Here is a 21,665-nt window from a genome sequence, read left to right on the forward strand (position 1 = left end):
ATATTTGAATAAAATGAATCTAATAATGCGGTTAAGCCTGTTTAATGAGGAATGAATTAATATTTTCCTTGAAAGATGTTAAATTTCAGTTCTTTCAGATTGAAATTTAGCCTGAGTACTGCACAGAAAGCTAAATGTTTTTTTCTATTATGAAGATGGTTGTTTATGCCTCATCTTGTTCCTTACTCACAAAGAAGTTGGACATTAAAAATGCATGGTACATACGCTTAAATGTTATCTATTTGTTAATGATACTACAGAAAAACCAGACTGTATTGCAACAGACGGACTAACCTCAATGTTGAGGTGGTTATGTTTCCCATCTTCTTTGTAGTGTAATAATGTTTCAAATAAACGGATAATCCAGAAAGAAGATGGATAATATTTTTGGCTCAGTTACACAAGAGATAGATGAGCTCTTGGCGAGTCTTGTTATTATGTTGAAAATATGTTCCTCAAAAGTATAAAATATACATCAGTGTTAACAGCTGATCAGCTGATAAATGTGACTCACACACGTTTATTAAAATCCTTTAATATCACAAAAATATCACATCTTCTGATTCTAATATATTGCTTTTATTGTTGGTATGAATTTACACAGATTGCATCAAACACAACATTCACCTGAATAAGGTTTTAAAAAATGTTTAAAAAATATTTAAAATATACGAAATGGCCTGACTCTCCTTTGTTTATTTTGGTAAAGTGCAAACCTGAACACGAAACCCTGCAGACTACAGAGTTCAGCACACATTGGCTCATTTTCCTCAAAAATCATATCCATACTTCCAAATTATGTATTCAGGAGCACGGTTTACAATCAATAGTATAGATTTACCCATGGGGGTTTGTTGTTCCTTGCAGGCTTTCGGTGAACTTTGTTAACTCAGACTATAGCTCACTCTGGGAATGTGTTATGTTCATCAAACTGTGCATTCATTCACAAGTATCGTTCGTGGCAAACAACAAATATCTGTATCTCCTGTCCTTTTTTGTACTTTTACATAGGACATGATGAAAGTATGATGATCTTACCATAAATGGTGAAACTATGAATTTCTGCTTGTGAGAACATCTTGAAGGAGAATCTTGAAGGTCAAGAGTTTCTTATGGTTGGGCGCACTCAAGCTTTGGACACCAGCAACTCCTCCTCTGAATGGCGAAAAGGAAATAAAAGGTTTCCAGTGACCTGAGCCTAAACCGAGATGCTGTATCATGACCCTAAATAGTTTAAGTTTAAAAACGTGACTTGATTGAAACAATTTATTAAAACAGGTCTGCAAAGGAGAGTGGGCCAAATTCCTCCACTGTGATGTTAAAAAATAGGAATTTGCAAATGGTTGCTAGCTTGATAGTTACCAAATCAAATAATTATTTGAAAGATTGTCTGATGCTAAAATATTTTTAATGATCTAAAACATTTAGACGTGAGAAAGAAACAAAAGTAGAGCTTTTCTCACCAATAAAGTTAATATTACAATTTTGAAGAGTATAAAAACTGATCCACCTTAGCAGTCAGACAACATTCATTGTTTCTAATTTTGTCAGATAGTCTTCAGAATTAAGTTTTGAAGAAAGAAGCAGCGCACTGAGGTTAATCAAAATTACTCATCTTAGTGTTTAAAACAAAGGAAATTATAAAGGTTAACGAACTTTTATAAAAAAACTAACTCAAAAATACCCTGGCTTTCTTTACCTATAACAGAGTAAAATGGAAGGAAAAGAAAGCAGGCATCTAGTTGTGAAATACTTGTCCCCTAGATGCACATCGTTAAAGCTCACAAATGTATTTATTGCTCTTTTTATGAGAATTTTATTAGCCACCTTTTCTTAGAGAGAGTTTATGTCGAAATGTTCTGCTTGGTTGTATTTGACCTCTTTAAGTTGAGTATGAAACCTTTCAATCCCGTAGTGTTGTGAACTGAACAGTAACACTGCGTTTTTCCCCCTGACTCCTCACAGTGTGTCACGCTGTCCATGCAGAAGTGAGATGTTGCAGAAATTCAAAAGCTTATTCAGAAGCATAATGTGTTAATTATGAAGAAAACAAGGTATTCTATGTGATACATGAGTTTTTAAAAGACTCAGTTCTCATGTGCTCATTGTCAGTCATTGGTGAACAGGCTATTAGTGACTCCATAAGAGGTACTTAGAAGGAGCAAACCATGTATGATGCATTAATTTGTGGCTTTCTGGCAAACCTTTTACCGTTTCTCTTGCAGCAAAGAAAGCTGCCTCTTTGCTTCTGTCTAAACTCTTTAATTAACTGGACAGGTGCAAAATAGTTAATTAGGTCTTATGCTACATTTTACAAGAAAACAATTACTACTTTTTTTTATTTTTTATTTTCCTAGACACCTCACAATAACACCATATAACTGCTTTGTTTGCCGTCTTTAACCGGACTTATTAACAGCGATTTGTTTCTTTGGGTTTCATCTGCAGTTGGGAGGATGTGGCATCCTGGGGGTCGGAATCTGGCTCTCAGTGACCCAGGGAAACTTTGCCACGCTGTCATCATCCCTTCCCTCTCTGTCGGCAGCCAATCTGCTCATCGCAGTGGGGACAATCATCATGGTGATCGGATGTCTGGGCTGCGTGGGAGCTGTCAAAGAAAGCCGCCCTCTGCTGCTGGCGGTGAGTTATTTCCTTTAAATGGCTGCTGGCTTTACACTTTAGGTTGCATTGAGGTCATGATGACATTTTCAATTTGTGTTTTGTTGTTAGTGGTGTGACAAACACTGTCACTAACTTTTCATGAAGCAGCGAGCACCGACACTTCTCATCTGGCATGATTGTATGTTTTTAGTCGATTCTGACTCACTGGTGACTCCACAAGTATCAATTTAAGAAAACCTTTTTATTTAGTGCTTTGATCAGCTACAATGAAAGCTATATTGGAAACATTCAATCCTACAATGACAGTTCTATAAAGCAGAATTGGATGTTTATGATTTCCTCTGGTTGCCATTGCAGTGAAATAAAAGAAGGGAAAAACAGTGATTGCAGAAACATAAATTATATCACAAATCTCGAAGGGGAAAACTCTGAGTAATTTGGTTTTAGTTTTTAGTGTATTTCGGGTAAATAAAATTACTTGATTGCCTTTTATAACAGTAGTAAAAAAAGATAGTGTGGTATTATAACCACATAATACTCAAAACTGAAAAAAGGTAATGTCTGCTTTAAGTCTCCTGAAATCCCTTAATTTTCTGTTAGTTTTCAAACTATTGTCCCTGTCGAGGAACCTGTAGCAGAACCTTTAATTTCATTTGAAAATCTGATTATATTTAACTCATGAAGCTACCAAAATGTGTTTTCATTTCTTACCAAAGAGCTAGTAATTTGCAGGTCAAATATCAAACAAAATCAGAAACTGATACAGACTAGAAAAAGCCTAATTAGAGCATTTCCAGCAATATTCTGTCAGATGACAACAGTTTTATTCGAGTATTGTAGACCTATTACTGCATTTACCAAAAGAAAAGAAAAAAAAAAAAACAAGGAACTATTCTTTGTACATTCTTAATATTATAAACAACATGTGTGCGCACTTGTTACAACAGTGCGGCTTTGGACAACACCAGAGTTCCCTTTGGGTCATTAATCGCAAATTATGGTTTTGTCCTTCACTTTTTGCTACAGGGAAGCTTTACAGAAGAGATTTTCTCAGGAAATCCTTCAGCTTCATCATTAGCAATAAGCACACACTAAATCAAACCAAGCTCTCCCTGGCTTTGTTTTATTTTAATAGGTTTGCTACAAGATGAATATCACATTAGTGGAAATATTGTTTCAAATATATATTGTGCATAAGAAAAGAGCAAAAGTTGTATCTACTATTCAGATACATGCTGTTTTAGTTCCTTAGCTTCAGGGTGTGTAACTAAGAATTGAAGAACTTCCCTCTAAAGAACGTTTGTTTGACAAGAAATTTCTGTTTTCTTAGTCCTCCGGGTGAAAACTTTGCAACGTATGAGCCATATGGGGTGGTGGACTTGTTCTCACCTCTGAAACCCGTCTGACATGGTGGCTCTTTTTTTGGAAATATTTTCCCAGTTGTGTCTTTTTGTTTGTGTGTGCCAGGTGTTAAGAATTATGTGGAAAGTGAAGCACAGCAAAAAATAAACTAAAAAACAACCATGCAACATAAACTGTTCTCAAAAGTAATTTCAAAAGACTTTGCACCAGCTGTGCTGGATGCTTTAGTCACCTGATTTCAAGAGCAAAATGTGGATGCAAACCAACTTTCAGATTACGGACGTGATGATTTAGTTGAAAAATGTTGGCAGAAAATAAGTCCAACATTGTGCAGCTGTTATAGAAAATACCTTTCAATTGTGCAGGGAAATTAAATATGAGGTTTTTGAGACTGAGTATCTGCATCATCTGCTTTCACAATCCATTTACGTACTTTCTGTGGTGACCAGACAAATTTACTGTGCTGTGTCTAAATGAAAGGAACATCCTCTCAATGAATGAGTGACAGATCTGTTTGTTCTAAATGCAAATTGAAAAGAGGTTCTTACTTCAAATACCAACGTTAATTTACATTTTGGTCATTGATGAGGGATTGTCAGGTTTGCAGCAGATACAACGCAAGAGGAATTATTGTTTTACTCTTTGTTGGAAAATGTATAATTAACTTTTGAAAGTCTTTTAATTTATATTATCAGACATTAGTTTCTCATTTACAGTGAACAAAATGGCATGGCAGTTCTGTGATCCAGACAAGTTTAAACACATTTTTAGCAACAAAATCAATTGAAAACACAGCACTAATATTTTTAGCACATATTCAATCACTTCCTTATGTAACCTCATTATTAATGTTCAGCATTAATACAGCAGAAGCCTTTGATTAAGTTTTCTGTGATGAAGCTAGAGTTACAGTTTCAGTTGGGAAAATCTCTCTCCCCCAAAAAGAGCTTTAATGTGTGTAAAATGGCTCATGATCTAGTTAATTTGCTTCAAACTAGAAAAGGAATGTTTAAATTTGATGTCTCATGAATATTTTTACCCGTTTAATCAGTTTCAAGTACAGTTTGCCAATATTTTTGCAGTAGCGGATCTAACATGAAAACTTCTCACAGATTCAACACAGTACAAGGTACAAAACCTGCAAATTTCAGTTTGCTTGTAGAATATCAAAGATATTTTTTAGCAGCAGCTATGTCCTGTTTTAAGTACAGGAACTAGGCAATCCAACTTTAGAATATCCATGCATCCTTCAAAAATAAATCTGATACTCAAATAAAGAAAGAAGATACTACAGATTAAAAATGACATTCATGATGAAAAAAGAAATTACAGCTGCATAAATGTATAAACTCATTGACAAAAACATTAATATAACCTTTGATTTGGTTTCAGCATTCAGTCTTCTAAAGTTCACACCTTTAATCAATTATAGAAACACTGATGAGCCTGAAATGAAATTCAGTTGCCGTAGCATTTTTGTGATGTTTGCTATTTTCCATCCTCGCTAAAACCATAGTTGGCAGGTTGCAAAAGGATCAAATGATTCTTGTTTTCAAGATAAGAGTACAAAAGGCAGAAAGTCAACAATGCCATTACAAAATCTGGACAATTCTCTGAAACTGGTCTCAGGTGCTACCAAGAAGCCCACAGCAACACTGAAGGAACTACAGGAAACAGCAATAACCCCTGCAAAATAGCAATAAAGACACACAACAAGTTTGACCCCTTCATCTCTATTGGTGTACTTTGATCAGGCTTCATGTAAAAAGACAGAATAATGTAACAACTTTTGGCAAATAAAACTGTAAAAAAGTAGACGTGCAATGCTTTGATTGCAATTAGCAAGCATTCCGAATCCAAAATTTCCTTTAAGTCCAAAGGTCTTTTAAAGTTTTGACCACTTTAACAAACACAAACACACATACACACAATTTAATTATAGTACTTTAATTGGTAACATCTGCGTTCTCTATATTTCCAGCCAAAGGATAATTGCCACTCTCTGCAGCAATGTGTGAATGCACTAGCAGTTTGCTAAAAAAAATATAAAATGTTATTATATACAAACCTGATTCAGGCCATTACACAGAACATATGATTCTGTTTGGCTTTTAGTCCTGCTGAACTTTGTAAGCTAAGCCAGACTTTGAGTGAATTGAAATGATGAATCTTTAACTGGTGGTGTGGACTCAACTGAGCATCAACACCTTCACTATTTAGGATGCTGAGCTGCATCTACCAGCTCTCCATGTACAAATTAAATTATATATTGGATGATTTTGCTGTCAGGATCATTTATGACTTAAGCAAAACTGTATTTGTCAATTTTTTATGTTTTACTTGAATGTTTAAATCTGCCTAATATTTTTAACTGATCACCAGCAACTCCATCACATCTGGTAGAAAATTGTATGTTTATTCAAAAAAGCATTTTTTTTTACTCTTATTAGTATTCTTAAGTAACCTATACCTCATATGAATAAATTACACCAACTGCGTGGCAAATTAAAAACCCTGTACACTGTTAGGTGAATCATTGGGGGGCTCTAAACTTCTCTGGAAAACATCACAGTAAGTGGTGTAATGGGTAATTAAAGTCATGTTTTACTTCATTAAATTAAGACAGTCGATACTGGTGCAAGTCAAAGGGTACAAAGGTGCTGTGACAGGCTGGATTACCCAATCTGCCCATAAATTGGACATAAACATGAGATCACTGCGATGGAAGAGGAAGCAGACTGACCACACTAAGAAAAGGCTGGATGTGAAAACAGAAGATATGAAAAAGCACATTTTATCACTTCTTAGGTTTTCCACTACATAGACTAAAGGCAGAAAGAGCCAAAAAGATATTGAAGGTATTGATTTTTGAGGCGCTTCTCGACTACGTGCCCAACATGACTGGCTCACCCATCTTACTGATTTGTCAACACACACAAAGCCACTGTAGTTTTGAAACTGCGTGGAAATCACAGCACAGGACGAGCAAAAAGGAATCAATCGCTGCACCTGGACTTTGATTATCGCTCACCCTGAAGCTCTGCTGAAACATCAATCTCAGCTAAAGTGGGACATCAACACTGTTGGCCACACGGCTCATAAAATAAATACCTGGGGTGTATGCAAAGAGGCTTTGGGGGTTTAATATAAATTTTTATAATGTGTGCAATCTGTATTTTGTCTTTATGGGCCAATAAAACCAACTACTACCAAGATATAGAGCTTATTTAAATGTAAATATTAAAACACATAGTAAATATGTAGTCCCAAATGACTAATTGCAACATTGATTTTAGAGCAGTGAATTGCTGTTTGGCTATAAAACTCCTGGATATACTTCGCAAAAGAAGAAGAAGAAGAAAAAAATAGCAGTGTTCTGTTTCTCCAGAGTCGATGTCCTGCAGCTTTATGTTCCTCCCTGAAGGCGTCAGTTAGAAATAGACCAGCTGTGGCTCATTAACTCTCATCGAACAGAAAGTGTAATGGAACAAAAACCTGCAGGACACCAACTCACCACAACAAGAACCCTTGGCTTTGAAAAGCACCACTTTGAATCTCCTCTAATGCACTTGCATAATCACACACTTCATTACCAATGTCAGTATTATCTGTCTGGAATTCAAATGTCTTTGTTTGGGTTAAATTCTTGGTATTATGAAGCTATGAAAAAATGCCAGAGGTCTTGAGGTCAAAAAAGAACCATTTATGTTCTTTGCTTGCTCACAATCCCCCACACAGTCGGGTATCTTACAAAACTATTCATTTAGTCAAGGAGACACAAGGATGTTTTTGAGATCAAATGTTTCATCTTATTACATTTTCAGATCAAACTAGTACATGAACCAAAATGATTGAACTTTCACCATAAATAAGCCCCATCAGATTGCACTAATTAAATAAAGTCAGCAATTTATTTACATAGACTTACAGAAGTGCAAAATGTCCAGGATTGAAAAATAAAAAAAAACTACAAAAACCAAGGCAAACCAAGGTCAAAATTACTAAAGTAAACTATTCTCCTAGATATAGTGCTCTTCTACCCGTATGAATACATTGAAACACAAAGACGAGCATGAAAGCTAAATCTAAAAAAAGAAGAAAACTGCTCAAAAGAAAATGGTCCCTGCAGCCTTCAGTGTTTCTGCAGCTCCGGGCAAAAACTATAGAAACACTACTCAAAAGTGTTCAATTATTTTAACATAAAAAACTGATATGGCACACAATACTTTAATTGGAAAACTGAATTCTGGTAGCATAGGGTGTATCCCAAAAATATTAATTAAATTATATATATTTTTAAGTTGGGGGGAAAAAAAAGACTTCTTGCACTTTGAATAAAAGAAACCTACATACATGTGCCTAGTTATGTAAATTACCCTGCAAGTCAAAGAATCTTTATAGAATTTGAAGCACAGTTGTATCAGGCTGAATGACAGAAAACGAGGCAAAACTATATGCATGTTAGTTAAAACAATGGAAAGGATTATAAAACTCCCTAAAGACGGTGAATCAATAGTGTGGTAAAAGATAATTCCTTGCAGGCTGTAGTTAAAGGAATATGTCCAGTTAAACCAACAAAGACATCAAAGTGTCAGGACAGCGATGCGCCTTGAAAACAGAAAATACACAACAAAAGAAGTGGAAGACAAATAAGCAGACACATGAGTCAACTTGTGACCAAGTTGTAAAAAATCTGCAGGGACATGGGATTTAAGTGGATAAGAAACAATTGCAAAGTGTTACTGGTGCCTAAACAGAAGAAAACAAGGAACCAGGGGGCTGCGGAGAAGTATTCATGGACTGTGGCTGATAAGATTAAAGTGGGATTCAGTGACGAATTTCAAATCCTCCTTGGTAAAGGACATGATGCTGAAACGTGTGTTTGTTGCCATCCCAATTAATCAAACCCACTTCCACAGCCACTGATGATCTGGGGCTACATGTGTGATAAAGAAGCAGAGCAGACGGTTGTCGTTACCTCTGCAGGAAAAGCACGGCTGCACACTGAAATTTTAAGAACTTCTTATTGTGTCCATTGTTGTCCACTTGTTTGAGATCAGGTTGAGTGATTGATCCCACATCTCCATATGAAAGTACAAAATAATACTTAATACTGATACTGCATGTTATTGAGAAAAGATTGGCAACGTTTTCCTTCAAGAAAGGCAAATTAATGCGACTTCATGGCCATCAACCAGTCCAAATTATAATTCAATTAAAAATTCATTGTGGAAAGTAAAAATAGATACACATTTTTTAATTACTGTTGCAGAATGGGGCCTGACCTGCCTGAATTACAAAGAATGTTGTTTCATTACCAAAGTTCATGTCTCATGACAAGAAAGTTATTTTGATCATTTTTTTTCTTTTGCTTGATCCGAAATAAAAATCTGCACCATTAAATTTAATATAATATTTTTTTATTTTCTTGATGTTCTACAAAGCCAGAAAATCCTCAGAGTAGTGAAACCTTATGTTATGACAGGAGTTATATTCAAAAACACATGCACACACATGTGCTTAGACAGCATACGAATTACAAATATTCACAAGCTGATTCACAGAGAGAGCACATGCTGCTTTGAATATAAATGTTTAGGTAGCCAGAGAAAAACAAAAGTGCTGCCGGCGTTGGAAAAACAGGTCTGTAAAACTGCCAGATGGGATCCGGGATCCAGCGCTTCTCATTTCAGACCCTCGGAGGCAGCGAATCTTGGAGGAACCTGCAGAGAGCACACTCAAAGGTCTTCTCTAAAGAAAACATCACATTCTAACACAGAACAGCATCACAAATCAGGAAAAAAGATCAGCACCTAAAACTGGCCCATTTCAGAATCTTTTTATTAGATTTTTTTTTTTATATACGTGTAGAGAATTATTAAAAATTATAGTCCCAGTTGTTTTATTTTTGAGAATACATTATGGGCTGTTGCACCTTTTTTAAATGTGGGTAGTCATTAAACGTATCATTGTTGGCTCCAGATAAATTGCTGAATATTTGCTAATCTACATCATCAGTTCCTCTGAAGAAGAGAGCGATATTTTTGAAGTTTTTACATCCTTTGAGATCTTTCTGAAAGTTTTAAGAACCCACAACAAGCCAATAAAGTTGAGCAATAAGCCACATCCTTTGGAGCGAATGTGAATTCCCACTTCTGTCCTCATCAACTTTTAGTAGGGCACTGCTGAGAGCATCTTGACAAGTGGCTTCACATCCTGCAGCAACTGCAAGGAGACTGTCTGACGATGTAGTGAGAATGGCTGGGAAAGTCTTTAGGAGCTCATTCCCCTCCTTAGAGACCGTTTTCAAGGACAAATGACAGAAGAAAGTTCTCTGCAATCTGTCCAGTGTATACTTTAAGTAAGTCATTGGCAACACTTTATTACAGAAGCCCTTGGTTTCCCTTTAATTTTAAATAATTCTCAACTCTTTGGAACATTCAGAGATTATGATTGTGTCATTGTGATTTATTTTAGGGTGGCATTCAGGGGCCCCTATAATGGAAAAATATTAATTCTTCAGATTAATTTGCAAAAGATATGAGTCTTTATGAACATTAGTGTGATATAATATCGCATTAATCTCGTTACAGTCTAATGCCATTTCCTTGCTTCATTACAATTCCCGAAAAAACAAATTCCTTTGACACAAACTGCAAGTTGAAAGTTTTGCAAAAATAAAACTTATGGTAATATATTTAATCTTTTTGTATGTCTGGCACACAAAGAATTTCCTCAGGAAAGTCTTATTAGGGAACAGCTTAATAATTAATTCTTCAAAAAATATATTTTCACCCTCTGGGTGGGAAATTACAAAATTACATTAATTAGAAACAAACTGTTCAGTCGTGCTGCTCTTGATTTAATTGTTATATTGTGATTGCTTTTATTATTGCCATCCGTACGCCTGTGTCTCACAAAGGGATTTTTTTAATCATTTACAGTCAGTTCATGCAGCCTCTTTGATAATAAAAAGCCATTCAATGCAGCAGCTTGAAATTCCTTAAGCTGATTTGATAGCTTTCCTGTAGAATATTATAAAACCTGAATGTCATCCATGGCTCTATTGTCTCAAACCCAGAGGAGTTAAATTCCCTATAAAGAGCAAAATAATGGGAAATATTCAGCGCACCACAGGGGTTGAAACTGTTTGTTTTCCAAGTGGTAGTGAGTATCAGTTCTCATACTTACAATGTCTCTTTACTCTGGGGTTTAATTAATTACCCTCGGTTTTAAACTCTGGAACAAGCTGGAAATAAACTGCAAACAATTTACAACTAGTCCAACTTTCTTTTATTCCCTGTTTGGTAAAAAATATGGAACTGTCTCAAACTCACAGCTTGAAGATCCAGCAGAGCTTTATTACTAGGATTTGTTGCCCTCTGAGTTTGAAAATGTGCATACATTTCAATTTATAAACTTAAATTAAAATGGAGTAATGTCCACCACTAGCAGTTAATAAGCGAAGTAATTATAAATGTGCTGTCTTCAACCTATTTAATTAAAAGTGAGAAAGTTAGCAGTTAGCATGCTTAGGGAGATCAATATTTAGCAACATATGAGCCAGATGTTTCATTTAGGGGTTATTTAAGAACCTGAGCCAAAAGGAGAGTGAGTTCTTGTGATCGAGATCCAAGCTAATTAAAAAAAACTAATGGTGTGGCCCTGAAATGAATCGTCGATTTTTGTTCATTAGTGACCACACAGCTTTGCTAAAAGATACATTGGTGCCCAAATTTTCTAACAAAGAAGTACATTATTGTGAAGTGTAATAAAAAAAGATACATGGCTGTCATATTTATTTCAAAAATAATAATCTAAAAAGAGTGGCAGGCATCTGCATGCAGCCCCATCTGCTTTGATTCTCCCACAAAAAAAATCAAGAGTGACTGCCTTCAAAAGTCCATTCATTAGTTAAGTAGAGTTGTCAGTGGTTTGTCTGCTGTAACAGAAAATTTGTGGAGATTTTTAACTGAATTTGGTTATAAAACAGTTTTCCAAGATGGGATATGTTCTGTCATCTGTACATAGATAAATGATGGCAAAACTTTATATTAACAGGCTGGGAAAGAATTTATTTTAATTGTATTTATTGATTGGGTGATATTATGTTATTAATTAGGTAACCAGATTATTAATGGTAGAAGGAAAAGGCTGCAGATCTACAATTTAGCCTTAAAAAAGTTATGTTTGCATGTTGGTATGAGACAAATTTATGGGATAAACCAACTGTGAAAAATTGTGCACTGTTCAGATGAGACCAACCTGAACTTTTTGTCCCAGATGCACGAGGTGGAAAACTAACTTTGCACATCAAGTGCATGTCAGTTTTTAGATATGTAGGATTTGTAGAGACATAGCCTAAAAGACTTGGAGCCAAAGGTGTTTTATCGATTCAGGATGACTGAATTAATGACCGACTCTTCAAATGCTTATTCTTTCTAGAAATAATTTTCTTTCTACTTCACAATTTAGCCCTTTTTGTTTGGGTCTATTTGCAGAAAATCTAGTTACAAAACAATTTGACATTTACATAAATTTGATCCTAATACATTTAGTCACATGTCGGTTTATAACCTTCAGTTATTGACAGGACAAACATCATGCCTGCTGCTCCTGTGGCAACTCCTGTTGTCAGTTTATTTTTGAGTTTTTCTTATTTTAGCAGCATGCAAGAAAACGGCAGAATCCAAAGGGAAGCTTCTGATGCCTACGGCCAACACAAGCCGCATGTTATTTTTTTGACCTTCACACAATAGGATCACAAAAAGGGAAAATGTCATGTATCAGACATGACTTTTCCACTGGGTTCTTTCCGTGTCTGGACTACAAATGTCAGTTATCTCCAGACAGGTAAAACCGTTAAGAATTTTTATTCAATACTGACATTGCATGGCCTGTAATTCAGCTTTTAAAACCACATTAGAGCATATGTCTATAGTTTAATTGAAACACCTGAACATTTCATCCACAGACAGTAAAGCCTGAGATGATATTAGAATATCTTTTCAAATGTTTTTTTTCTTTTTTTCTTTTAAGAGCATCTGAAAAGAACACGGGTGAGTCAAACACAGCGTGGGTTTTACGCTGCCATTGTCTTGTTACCTAGTTGTTCTCTTGCCTTGCAGCGTTGTCACTGAGGCTTTCATCCTTTCCACATGAGGTGATTCATTCATGCAGGGGCAGCCAAAAAGACCTTGGGGGCCTTTGACAGCCCTGCTCCATGCCAGTCCTGTGAAGTAGCAACAGTCAAATCCACTGTCAAGGAAAAGCCTGGAATACACAAAGGACACAATGACATGATACCCTTGAAAAATGAAAAAAAAAAAAAAAAACACATCTTAAACTGAAATCCACTTGACCCTCTTATGATCTCCTGCTTCTTTGTCTCACTGTTACAACTGTAATATCATTTAACTTAAACACCAATTTATTTTTTTTCTAACAGCTTTATTTGCTAAATAAAGTCTGCAGCTACCCTGTTGTTGTAATTCTGGCTATTCAGTTCAGTCAGGACAAAAGGAAAATAATAGTCCACAATTGGTGGGCAAAAATAATGATTTATTGTTTACCAGCAACAAAAAGCAAGGGTTGACAAAACCACATGCAGGTTGCCTATAAGCTACCTTCAGTTATAGATTTCTCGAACAGACTAGCAAGTGATTAACTGACTCTGTATCATTTGTCACCTTGTTAGTCAGTCAATGCCATGTGTGGTTTACACACTGTTTCAAACAGCTCCTGATGGAGTGAATCCTGCCTAGAGACATGGAGTGCAGAGTATCTGAAGGTGCTTCCAGTGGGAGCAACTCAATGAACCAGTGTCAATAAATCTATAACAAAATAACATAAATATTTATCTAACAATAATGCTTCGCAAAGGAAGCATTTGTAATAAGAAAGTGAAAACAACAACCAAGTTTGAACAAGGCCTCCAAAATCGCAGGAATTCAAAAAGAGCTGAACAAAATGTTCCAAACATAAACAACACATACATACTTATTTACATTAGAACTATCATTTAATTACATTATTTTTAGAGCTAACAACAGCCTCTGGGTTCCGCTTGGGTTCTTGTTGTATTTAAATTATTTGAAATGTTAAGCATTTGAGATTTAGTCTTTTGAGACTCACTGTGGTAGAACAAAGTTGTTTAAACAGACGTTACACTAAAAAAGCTTTATGAGTATTGATAAATAAATACGCTCAGCATTAGCTGAAACAAACTGCTTTAGTCATAGCACAAATATGACCATGTACACTGTGAATTTGAATAGCTAGAGATCTGCTACAGATACTACTTTTATGTCTTTTTTATGGTCTTTAAATGTGTCAGATGAACAAATGGACTTCGCATAAACTTTTAGAATACAGCTTGAGAAAATGGTTTGTCCTTACAAACTGGGCTGAATTATTAATAAGCACTGGGTCTGATTTTCTCTTTCAACCAACAAATGGTGCTGTATGATAATGTAAATGAATCACACATAAGCTACTTTTTCTAGTAGTAAAAAAAATGCAATATAAACGCTTTAATAACTTGAAACTAGTTGAGATGTCATTAAACTGCGTTTTACTTAGGATCTGTTAAAGTTAATTGCTGCTTGACTTAATGTTTGAGACTTGTTTGTGTATTCATGTTCAGTTTCTTTGTGGCGTAGTTTTTAGTTGTCCTCAACTTCCCTGATCTTGTTACTGCTGCCAAGTCATCACCCACCAATATATAATCTCCTCAGCTGGCTCTGTTCTTTGTCAGATTCTTACTGTTCCCTTCGTGTTTTCTCACCCTATTCAGTTTCCTTTTTGTCTCATTTTGAATGGTTGCCTTGGCAGAATTTTTGGCTTGATTATTTTTTTTTCTTCCTTTTTGAAATAAAGACCTCTACCATTGAGCTCTTTGTTGTATTCTGCATCAGGTCCAGTTTTGCTCACATACAGCCTCTACAGTGTAATATTGTTTCTTGATTTTATTCCTGCAATCATTAAAAACTCTACATTTTGACCTGAACTTCAGAGTATATTTTGCACACTCATCAATTCTCAAATCATACAGATGGACTGTGTGTAGGCCACACACTGAACAAACTCTATCCAAAATGTGTGTTACTGTCACACAACTTTTTGAAAAAGACAGGAAATGTTTATGTGTCATGTTATATTATTGAGCTCAGTTGTTGTAAGGATTATTGGGAGCATGAGAGATGGATGTTTCAGGGTTCCAGCATTTTATGTTGATTAAAACACTGCACATGTTCTGCAAGATTGCTTTGTTTTATTTTTTCACCTTAATGCATTTCTTGTGAAACAAAATCTTTTTTAACTAAGTCGGACACTGTAACCATACATGCATCGTCGCCATCAATTTCAGTCTAACTGTGGGTAAGAAATTCGGATAAATGTTTTAATTTGCCTCCAAATGTGTAATTGTGTCACAACCCAGTCACTGCTCATTTGTTTTCTTGCATCATCGCTAAATACAATGCCAGGTCAACTCTTGGACAGTGTCGGGGACCAAGCAGTACAGCATGGAGGACACTGGTGTTTAATTCAAAAAGTGGGTTTTTTATTTAACCCAAAAGTATGAAAAATATTTCACAAATCCAACACTTAAACAGGCATGCCAATAAAGGAAATGAAGCATGTGGTCCAGCAGCACTTCAGGAATCTCAGCCCTTAGAAACACATTTTACCAGCCAGGAGGGAGAAGTGAAAACACTCAGATAACTCAAAGAAAGATATTAATATAACATCATAGGGTGTGATGGAAAAATAAGCTAAGAAACGATGTATTGGAGAATGAGTGATGCAGTTAAAATACAAAGTAAACAAAAGTGAAACAAAGTTGTGGTGAGGTGCAGATCTTACCCTGTGTGGCTTCCCATCACAGACAGTATAAACATGTTTTGCTTTCTTTGGGTCTATCAACAACCAGTCTTTGGGCAATTCGGAGGAGTCTCTGCTAGATTTCTTATTCCATGGGGGGCACAGTGGATACCAATCTGCATGAGCTGAGGACCTGATCGTGGCACTGCATTAATTGTGTGGGGATAATGAATTGTTCATTACAGCAGATCTGCTAGATCCTTTTCTGTCCAGCTGGACCAACGAAGTGATGGGAATCACATTTCTGCCACATCAGATGAGCGCTACAATAAATTACTTGGAGTGCTGCCAGCCGTTGTGGGTGTGACAGTGTATCAGTCTGGTTAGCGTGGAAGATCCTGCTTCAGAGTTTCTCATAACCAAGACTTGACAATACATGCTGGTCACACATCATGTTTGAGGTGCCAATGCTGCTAGCAGGGTAGTGACTGCATAATTATTTCTCTATAATTTATAAACGAGGATAGAAATTACTGAGAAAATCTCTGATGGCTTGGTTCAATATTGTGTAAACCAACCAGCAGGCTGGGCTCTTCGAGCTCAAAACTGATTCGTAGTTCTTTTTGTAGAGACTTTGGTAGTACTATCCTTATGCCGAGTTCATTTAGTGACCCCTTGGAAAGACTGTACTGTTGTCTCTGGAAATATTTCCCTCCTCTGTGCGCAGTGAGTCTTCTTGTATGTGTGAGAATCAGAACCGTGCTATAGCACAGGAGTTGATGGATGAGCTCGTAACTGTTTTAAACACTCAAATGAGCCTGCAGGAAGATGTATGACCCATCAAACAGCTGAACCTCGCCACTAAAGCGAGGCAGGGTTGGTGAGGACTGGTGGAGAATAAAACGTGGCTCCTTTTACAAATTCAAAAGTGTCTAGAGGACAACTGTAAATCACCTAGCCATTCTGTTCTGGTCGCTCTGATGGTCCTAACTTTTCTGCTTTGGCACTGTCTTCGTTAAAAGTTTTAGTTAAACACTAATTCCTATAGCCTTATTTATGTATTCTGCTACGTTTGTTATCCCCAAAAGATGTTTTTCACATATTGTTAAAATATTTGTCTCACAAAGTCCTTCTCTCATTTCTTTACAGTTCTTCATCCTTCTCCTGCTTATCTTTTTCCTGGAAATTCTCTCCATCATGCTTTTCTTCATATACCAAGATGAGGTAAGACACACCGATTACTCTGACGCTACATGTGATTATTTTCTCTGCCTCGACATGAGAAGGAATATTGCCGTGGAAGAGGCCTGTCTGGTTTCTACCCTTCACAGGTCACATAGATTGCTCACTTCTCAGATTGAATGTGGCATGTAAAATCATCGGTCTCCACAGTGAGGAGGGAGGTTTTGAAGACTCTGGGAGCAGAGCTGAGCTTGTCAGCTTCCTAAAAAGCTTAGAGAAAGTACTTGGCAATATTTTTCTGTAATGTCGTGAGAGCTAAGGGATTCTTGTGTCACTGGGTCACAGTCTTGAGTAAATAATTTTCTTTTCCTTGTGAATACATTTTAGGAATCTCGGTTGATTTTTTTATTTTTTTTTCAGCTGCTTTTTTTCTTGTAAATAGACAAGAAAGGGGAAATTAAAATGAACTGGATGAGTAAGCATTGCATTTGATTCCTTTGAATGCTTTGCTTTGTGGACTAGTTTCAAGACAGAAACCAAGATTGTGTGACTTTTAAATGAAATAGACAATTTTCCTTTCTGCTTCTCAATGTAGGAGAATAAAGCAAGGTCGGGGTATTTGACAGCATTAACAGGATTAGAAGGTTTTAGAAGGGAGTGGTGCACAACTGAGGCGTGAAATAATGTATTAATCAAGATTGATTTAAAAATATAATCCCACACAACATTCTTTCATGTAGGACTGATAATTATATGTACTATCACTTCTAAGAAAATTTAGGTTTTTGCAAATTTGCATTAAAACTTTAAATATTTATACGACATATAAATAAAATAACATTCAGCCTCTGCGAGGGGTAGGCTGCTTTTGTAAAAGTTGCTAATTGATCCCTCTATACACTTCATTACTTTTAATAGTACCATGTATTTCATGTTTTATGTTAAGCAAATTTTAAAAACCTTCTTTATGGTTTGCAGTGCTGAGTAAAGGTTTCCATACCCCTTCCACTTCATCACATTGTATTAAGTTGCAATTACAAACCTCATTACATTTTTTGGGCTTTCTTGTGACAGTTGCAGGTAAAATATGACATAACTGTGAAATGGAAGAGAGAAACATTACATGCCTTTCAATATGATTTCAAGTAAACACCAAACATAAACAGTTTGGCCTCCTTACATTTCAAAAATATTTTTGATGAGAGAATAACATTACAATAAAATATACTGCTAAAAATAAGTTGATTTTACATAATACACCCATCTTAAGGCAATTGGTTGCACTGCATTTTATTTTAAAGTATTAAAGTAAAAGAGGTTGAATAAAAATGCATGCCTCACTTCTCAGATTTTTATTTGTATATTATTTCAGTTTGTAAAAACTTTCCTCTCCTTCATTGCGTCATGCCTAACTGTCAAAATGCCTAAACATTACAGCTAATGTGAGATCTCATCACAACATGAGAGGCCGTCTTTAAAAGGTCCCCCACAATGCTTTAACAGCAAAACAGACAACTGGGCTTATTATGGCTGAGGAGAACTCAGATTTGATTTCCAGATGTCTAAAGCTCAGGATGACTCATTCCTTTTCAACCAAGGTTATTTATTTTTTTTATTTTCGTCTTTTAGTTTTAAAATAGCAAACATCGTTGCCAAGTAAAAGTATGTCCTGCTCTCATTTGGTCCATATCACAGCTTGTCAAAGCTTTTTGTTGCAAGCTGATTTTTCTCCATTTCTAGCTTGGAAGATTTTCACAGACCCTCTTTCAAAAAGCCTCTCTGTTAGTCTCTTTGGCTGCTCTGCGTGTGCTGCTCTTTTGATGTCCATCCACAGATTTTCAACAGTTTTTAGGTTGAAGCCCACATGCAAAACCTCCAGCTTGCACCTGTAGCAGTGGTTCGTTCTGGATTTTGAGATGCAGGATCATCCTCCTTTCATGTTTAATGTTTGGTTCAAAACATCAGGATCACTGCCTTCATAATTTTGCAACGTTTAGCATGATCCATTTCCCCCAATGCAAACCGATTATAGTTGAAAGTGTAAAAGATGACCAGTCAATCTTTTCTCAATCATGAAAGCTGCGGCGCTTTTATGTGCAAATTTGTTCTCCAAACCATTGCTGAGTCAAAAGTTTGATTTTGAATTTGGCTTTTTCAAATGCTAATTTGCAAAGTCTCGCCGTTATGATTAATGTAAGTTTTTTTTATTTTATTTTTATCACTGTCCCATGAGGACAGTGGTTGTGTATCTGACGGGCGGAGTAGGGAAGCTTTGACAATGATAAAGTTAAATGAAGGTGTTTTACAGTAAAACTTGGATTTTTATTTGTGTGCTTTGTAATTATAGTCAGTTTTTCCAAACCTCAGTTCACTCTTTCTGTTGTTTGCTATTTTATAATAACATCACAAATTCACAAGACAGCAATCTAAAACCTTTGTTTATCTTCTGCACAATGAATATAGATCATTCAAGTCTCTCAGGTGAAATACGGCAATTAAAGTACACAATAGCTCTAAGATTAGCATTAACAGAGCATCTCTAAAGATGTCTGCCAATCAGTTACTGCTAGGTTCACTGAAGTCTGACAATTTGGTAAAAGTTAATTAAGTCTTTAATTCTGAGGCAGATTTAAACATTTTGGGCCCATGACAACCTGGATGTGGACCTCATTGCCTTACTCTTTGTGTCAAACGTTTTAAACAATTAATAATCAAAGACATAGTCGTGCTTTGTTGCTTTTGAGACACGTTTTAATTGCTAAGTGATTCACTGTTGTAATATGCTCATTATTTTTCTCCCCTTGATCCATGGCAGTTGATGTTTGCAGTTTCCAATTTTCTTTGTTGTAATTTAATCAGCTTTCATGACTGGTGGTCCTTTCTCTGTAGTTATTATTTAAGAAATCATTTGAGTTCTTTCTTACGAGGACACGGTTACTTACAGTATCAGAGTTATAATTTAGGATATCTATTTGAAACTTAAAAGAAACTAAATCAACATTATAAATTGTTGCATGCATTCAATGCAGTAGATAATGAATACATCTTCCTGATTAAGAATGTCAGGTTTCCAGAAGTGCTCTTTTATTTTTCCTAATAACTTTGATGATATTTACAAATTCATTTTTGTGATGTACAATTCAACATGATTCATAACAATTAAATTGCAAATATAGAATATTAATGGAATTTCTGGGCCCTGGTATACATTCTTCCTTTGCCTTTGGCTAAACTTTAGCAAAGTATTTACTTCATTTTGTGTGTGTGTGTGCGTGTGTGTGCGTGTGCGTGTGCGTGTGTGTGTGTGTGTGTGCGTGCGTGCGTGCGTGCGTGCGTGCGTGCGTGTGCGCGTGTGTGTGTGTGCGCGTGTGTGTGTGTGTTTTCAAACCCTTCAAAGCCTCGTTAAATGATTTAAGTAATAGTTCATCTTCAGTGTATTGTATCCAAAGATTTCATGATCATCCATTTTGACTGAGGTCAAAATGAGTTCTAAAGTTTAAATTAAATCACTGTTGAATAATTTACTATTAGAGTAATTCAAGTAGTCAGGCAGGATGGTATTAAGACAAACATTTTATATCTCCCTCTTTTACGTGATTTATTTTTAAGACAGTTTGTTATCCATAAAGACTGAGGCCAGTTCCAACGCTGCTGTAATTTATTTGTGTATTTTGATAAATAACAGCCCGCTTTGTTATTTTTCAAGTCTCTCTTTATTTTGCTCCTTAGATATTCACTTTGTTCCTGCTTTTATCTCTTAGCTTTTACAATTCTTACGTTATTATATAAATTGCCTAATTTGTGTTATTTCCAAAGCTGTTTGTCTTTGATGATGTAACTCACTTTTTTCTTGTGTTATTTTTTCCTATTCATCCACTCAGCTCTGTTCAGCCTTTAACAAATGTCCACCTTTGTTACAGCAAAACTTTCTCTTAGTATATGTGTTCCTTAATGTTCATTTTTCAGAGCCTGAATAAATTGTTTTTCAACCCAGGGGGCGATTAGCGACAGAACACGGTAAAAAGTTGTGGAAGGTATGCTGAGCTGTTGCACTGTGGGAAATCCATCACTGTAAAGAATGGGTGGCCATTATGGGGACTGTCTGATGTGCTTTTTTAAACAGCAGGAACTGAACAGTCCCCTTGAGATTTTTTTTCTACTTTGGAAACTGAAGAACTGGAAACAGAATATATTCTGTAAAGAACAGTTTCAAAGTCTGGTAAGACCAAGGTAACTTTATCCAGTTATTGTGCATACATACATATGTTATACATTAAGTAGCTCATTTTTAACATTATCAAATCTTAGACTGCCTCATAGCATTTCAGAACAGAAGGGCAAACCCAAGAAGAAAAGAAATGTTTGTGGGTAATTATTTGAATGTATGTGGAAGTTGCATTGGATGGTAAAACTGTTCCTATAGCTACACATTTGTTTAAGGGAGACAACCAACTTTTTTTAAAAGATTAAGGTGAATCAGCTTGGTTAGACTTTGAAGAGTAGTGTGCGGCAAAGCAGACAAAGGTGACTCAGTTATGATGTTATTAGCCCATATATGACTTTTTCACATCAGTCTGATCAGGGCAATTCCAACTTTTGAACACAGAGCATTCAAACGCAACTCTAAAGAAATGCCTTTTATTAATTTAAAAGAACTCAAGGTTTCAGTATTTTTG

General features: G+C 35.9%; 1 protein-coding gene across 3 annotated transcripts in view; it reads left to right on the plus strand.

Annotated features, from left to right (window-relative positions):
* Nucleotides 1–21,665, plus strand: part of tspan4a (tetraspanin 4a) — a 163,259-nt gene that overhangs the window by 102,436 nt on the left and 39,158 nt on the right. For all 3 annotated transcript variants that reach the window (XM_081605433.1, XM_081605432.1, XM_081605435.1), the window contains 2 exons: nt 2,449–2,640; nt 16,957–17,031. In XM_081605433.1, coding sequence (XP_081461559.1) covers nt 2,449–2,640; nt 16,957–17,031 — 267 coding nt within the window. The remainder of the gene's footprint in view (nt 1–2,448; nt 2,641–16,956; nt 17,032–21,665) is intronic.

The sequence above is a fragment of the Poecilia reticulata genome, chromosome 3 (genome assembly GCF_904066995.2).
Source record: "Poecilia reticulata chromosome 3, P_reticulata-male-v2, whole genome shotgun sequence".
NCBI lineage: Eukaryota > Metazoa > Chordata > Actinopteri > Cyprinodontiformes > Poeciliidae > Poecilia > Poecilia reticulata.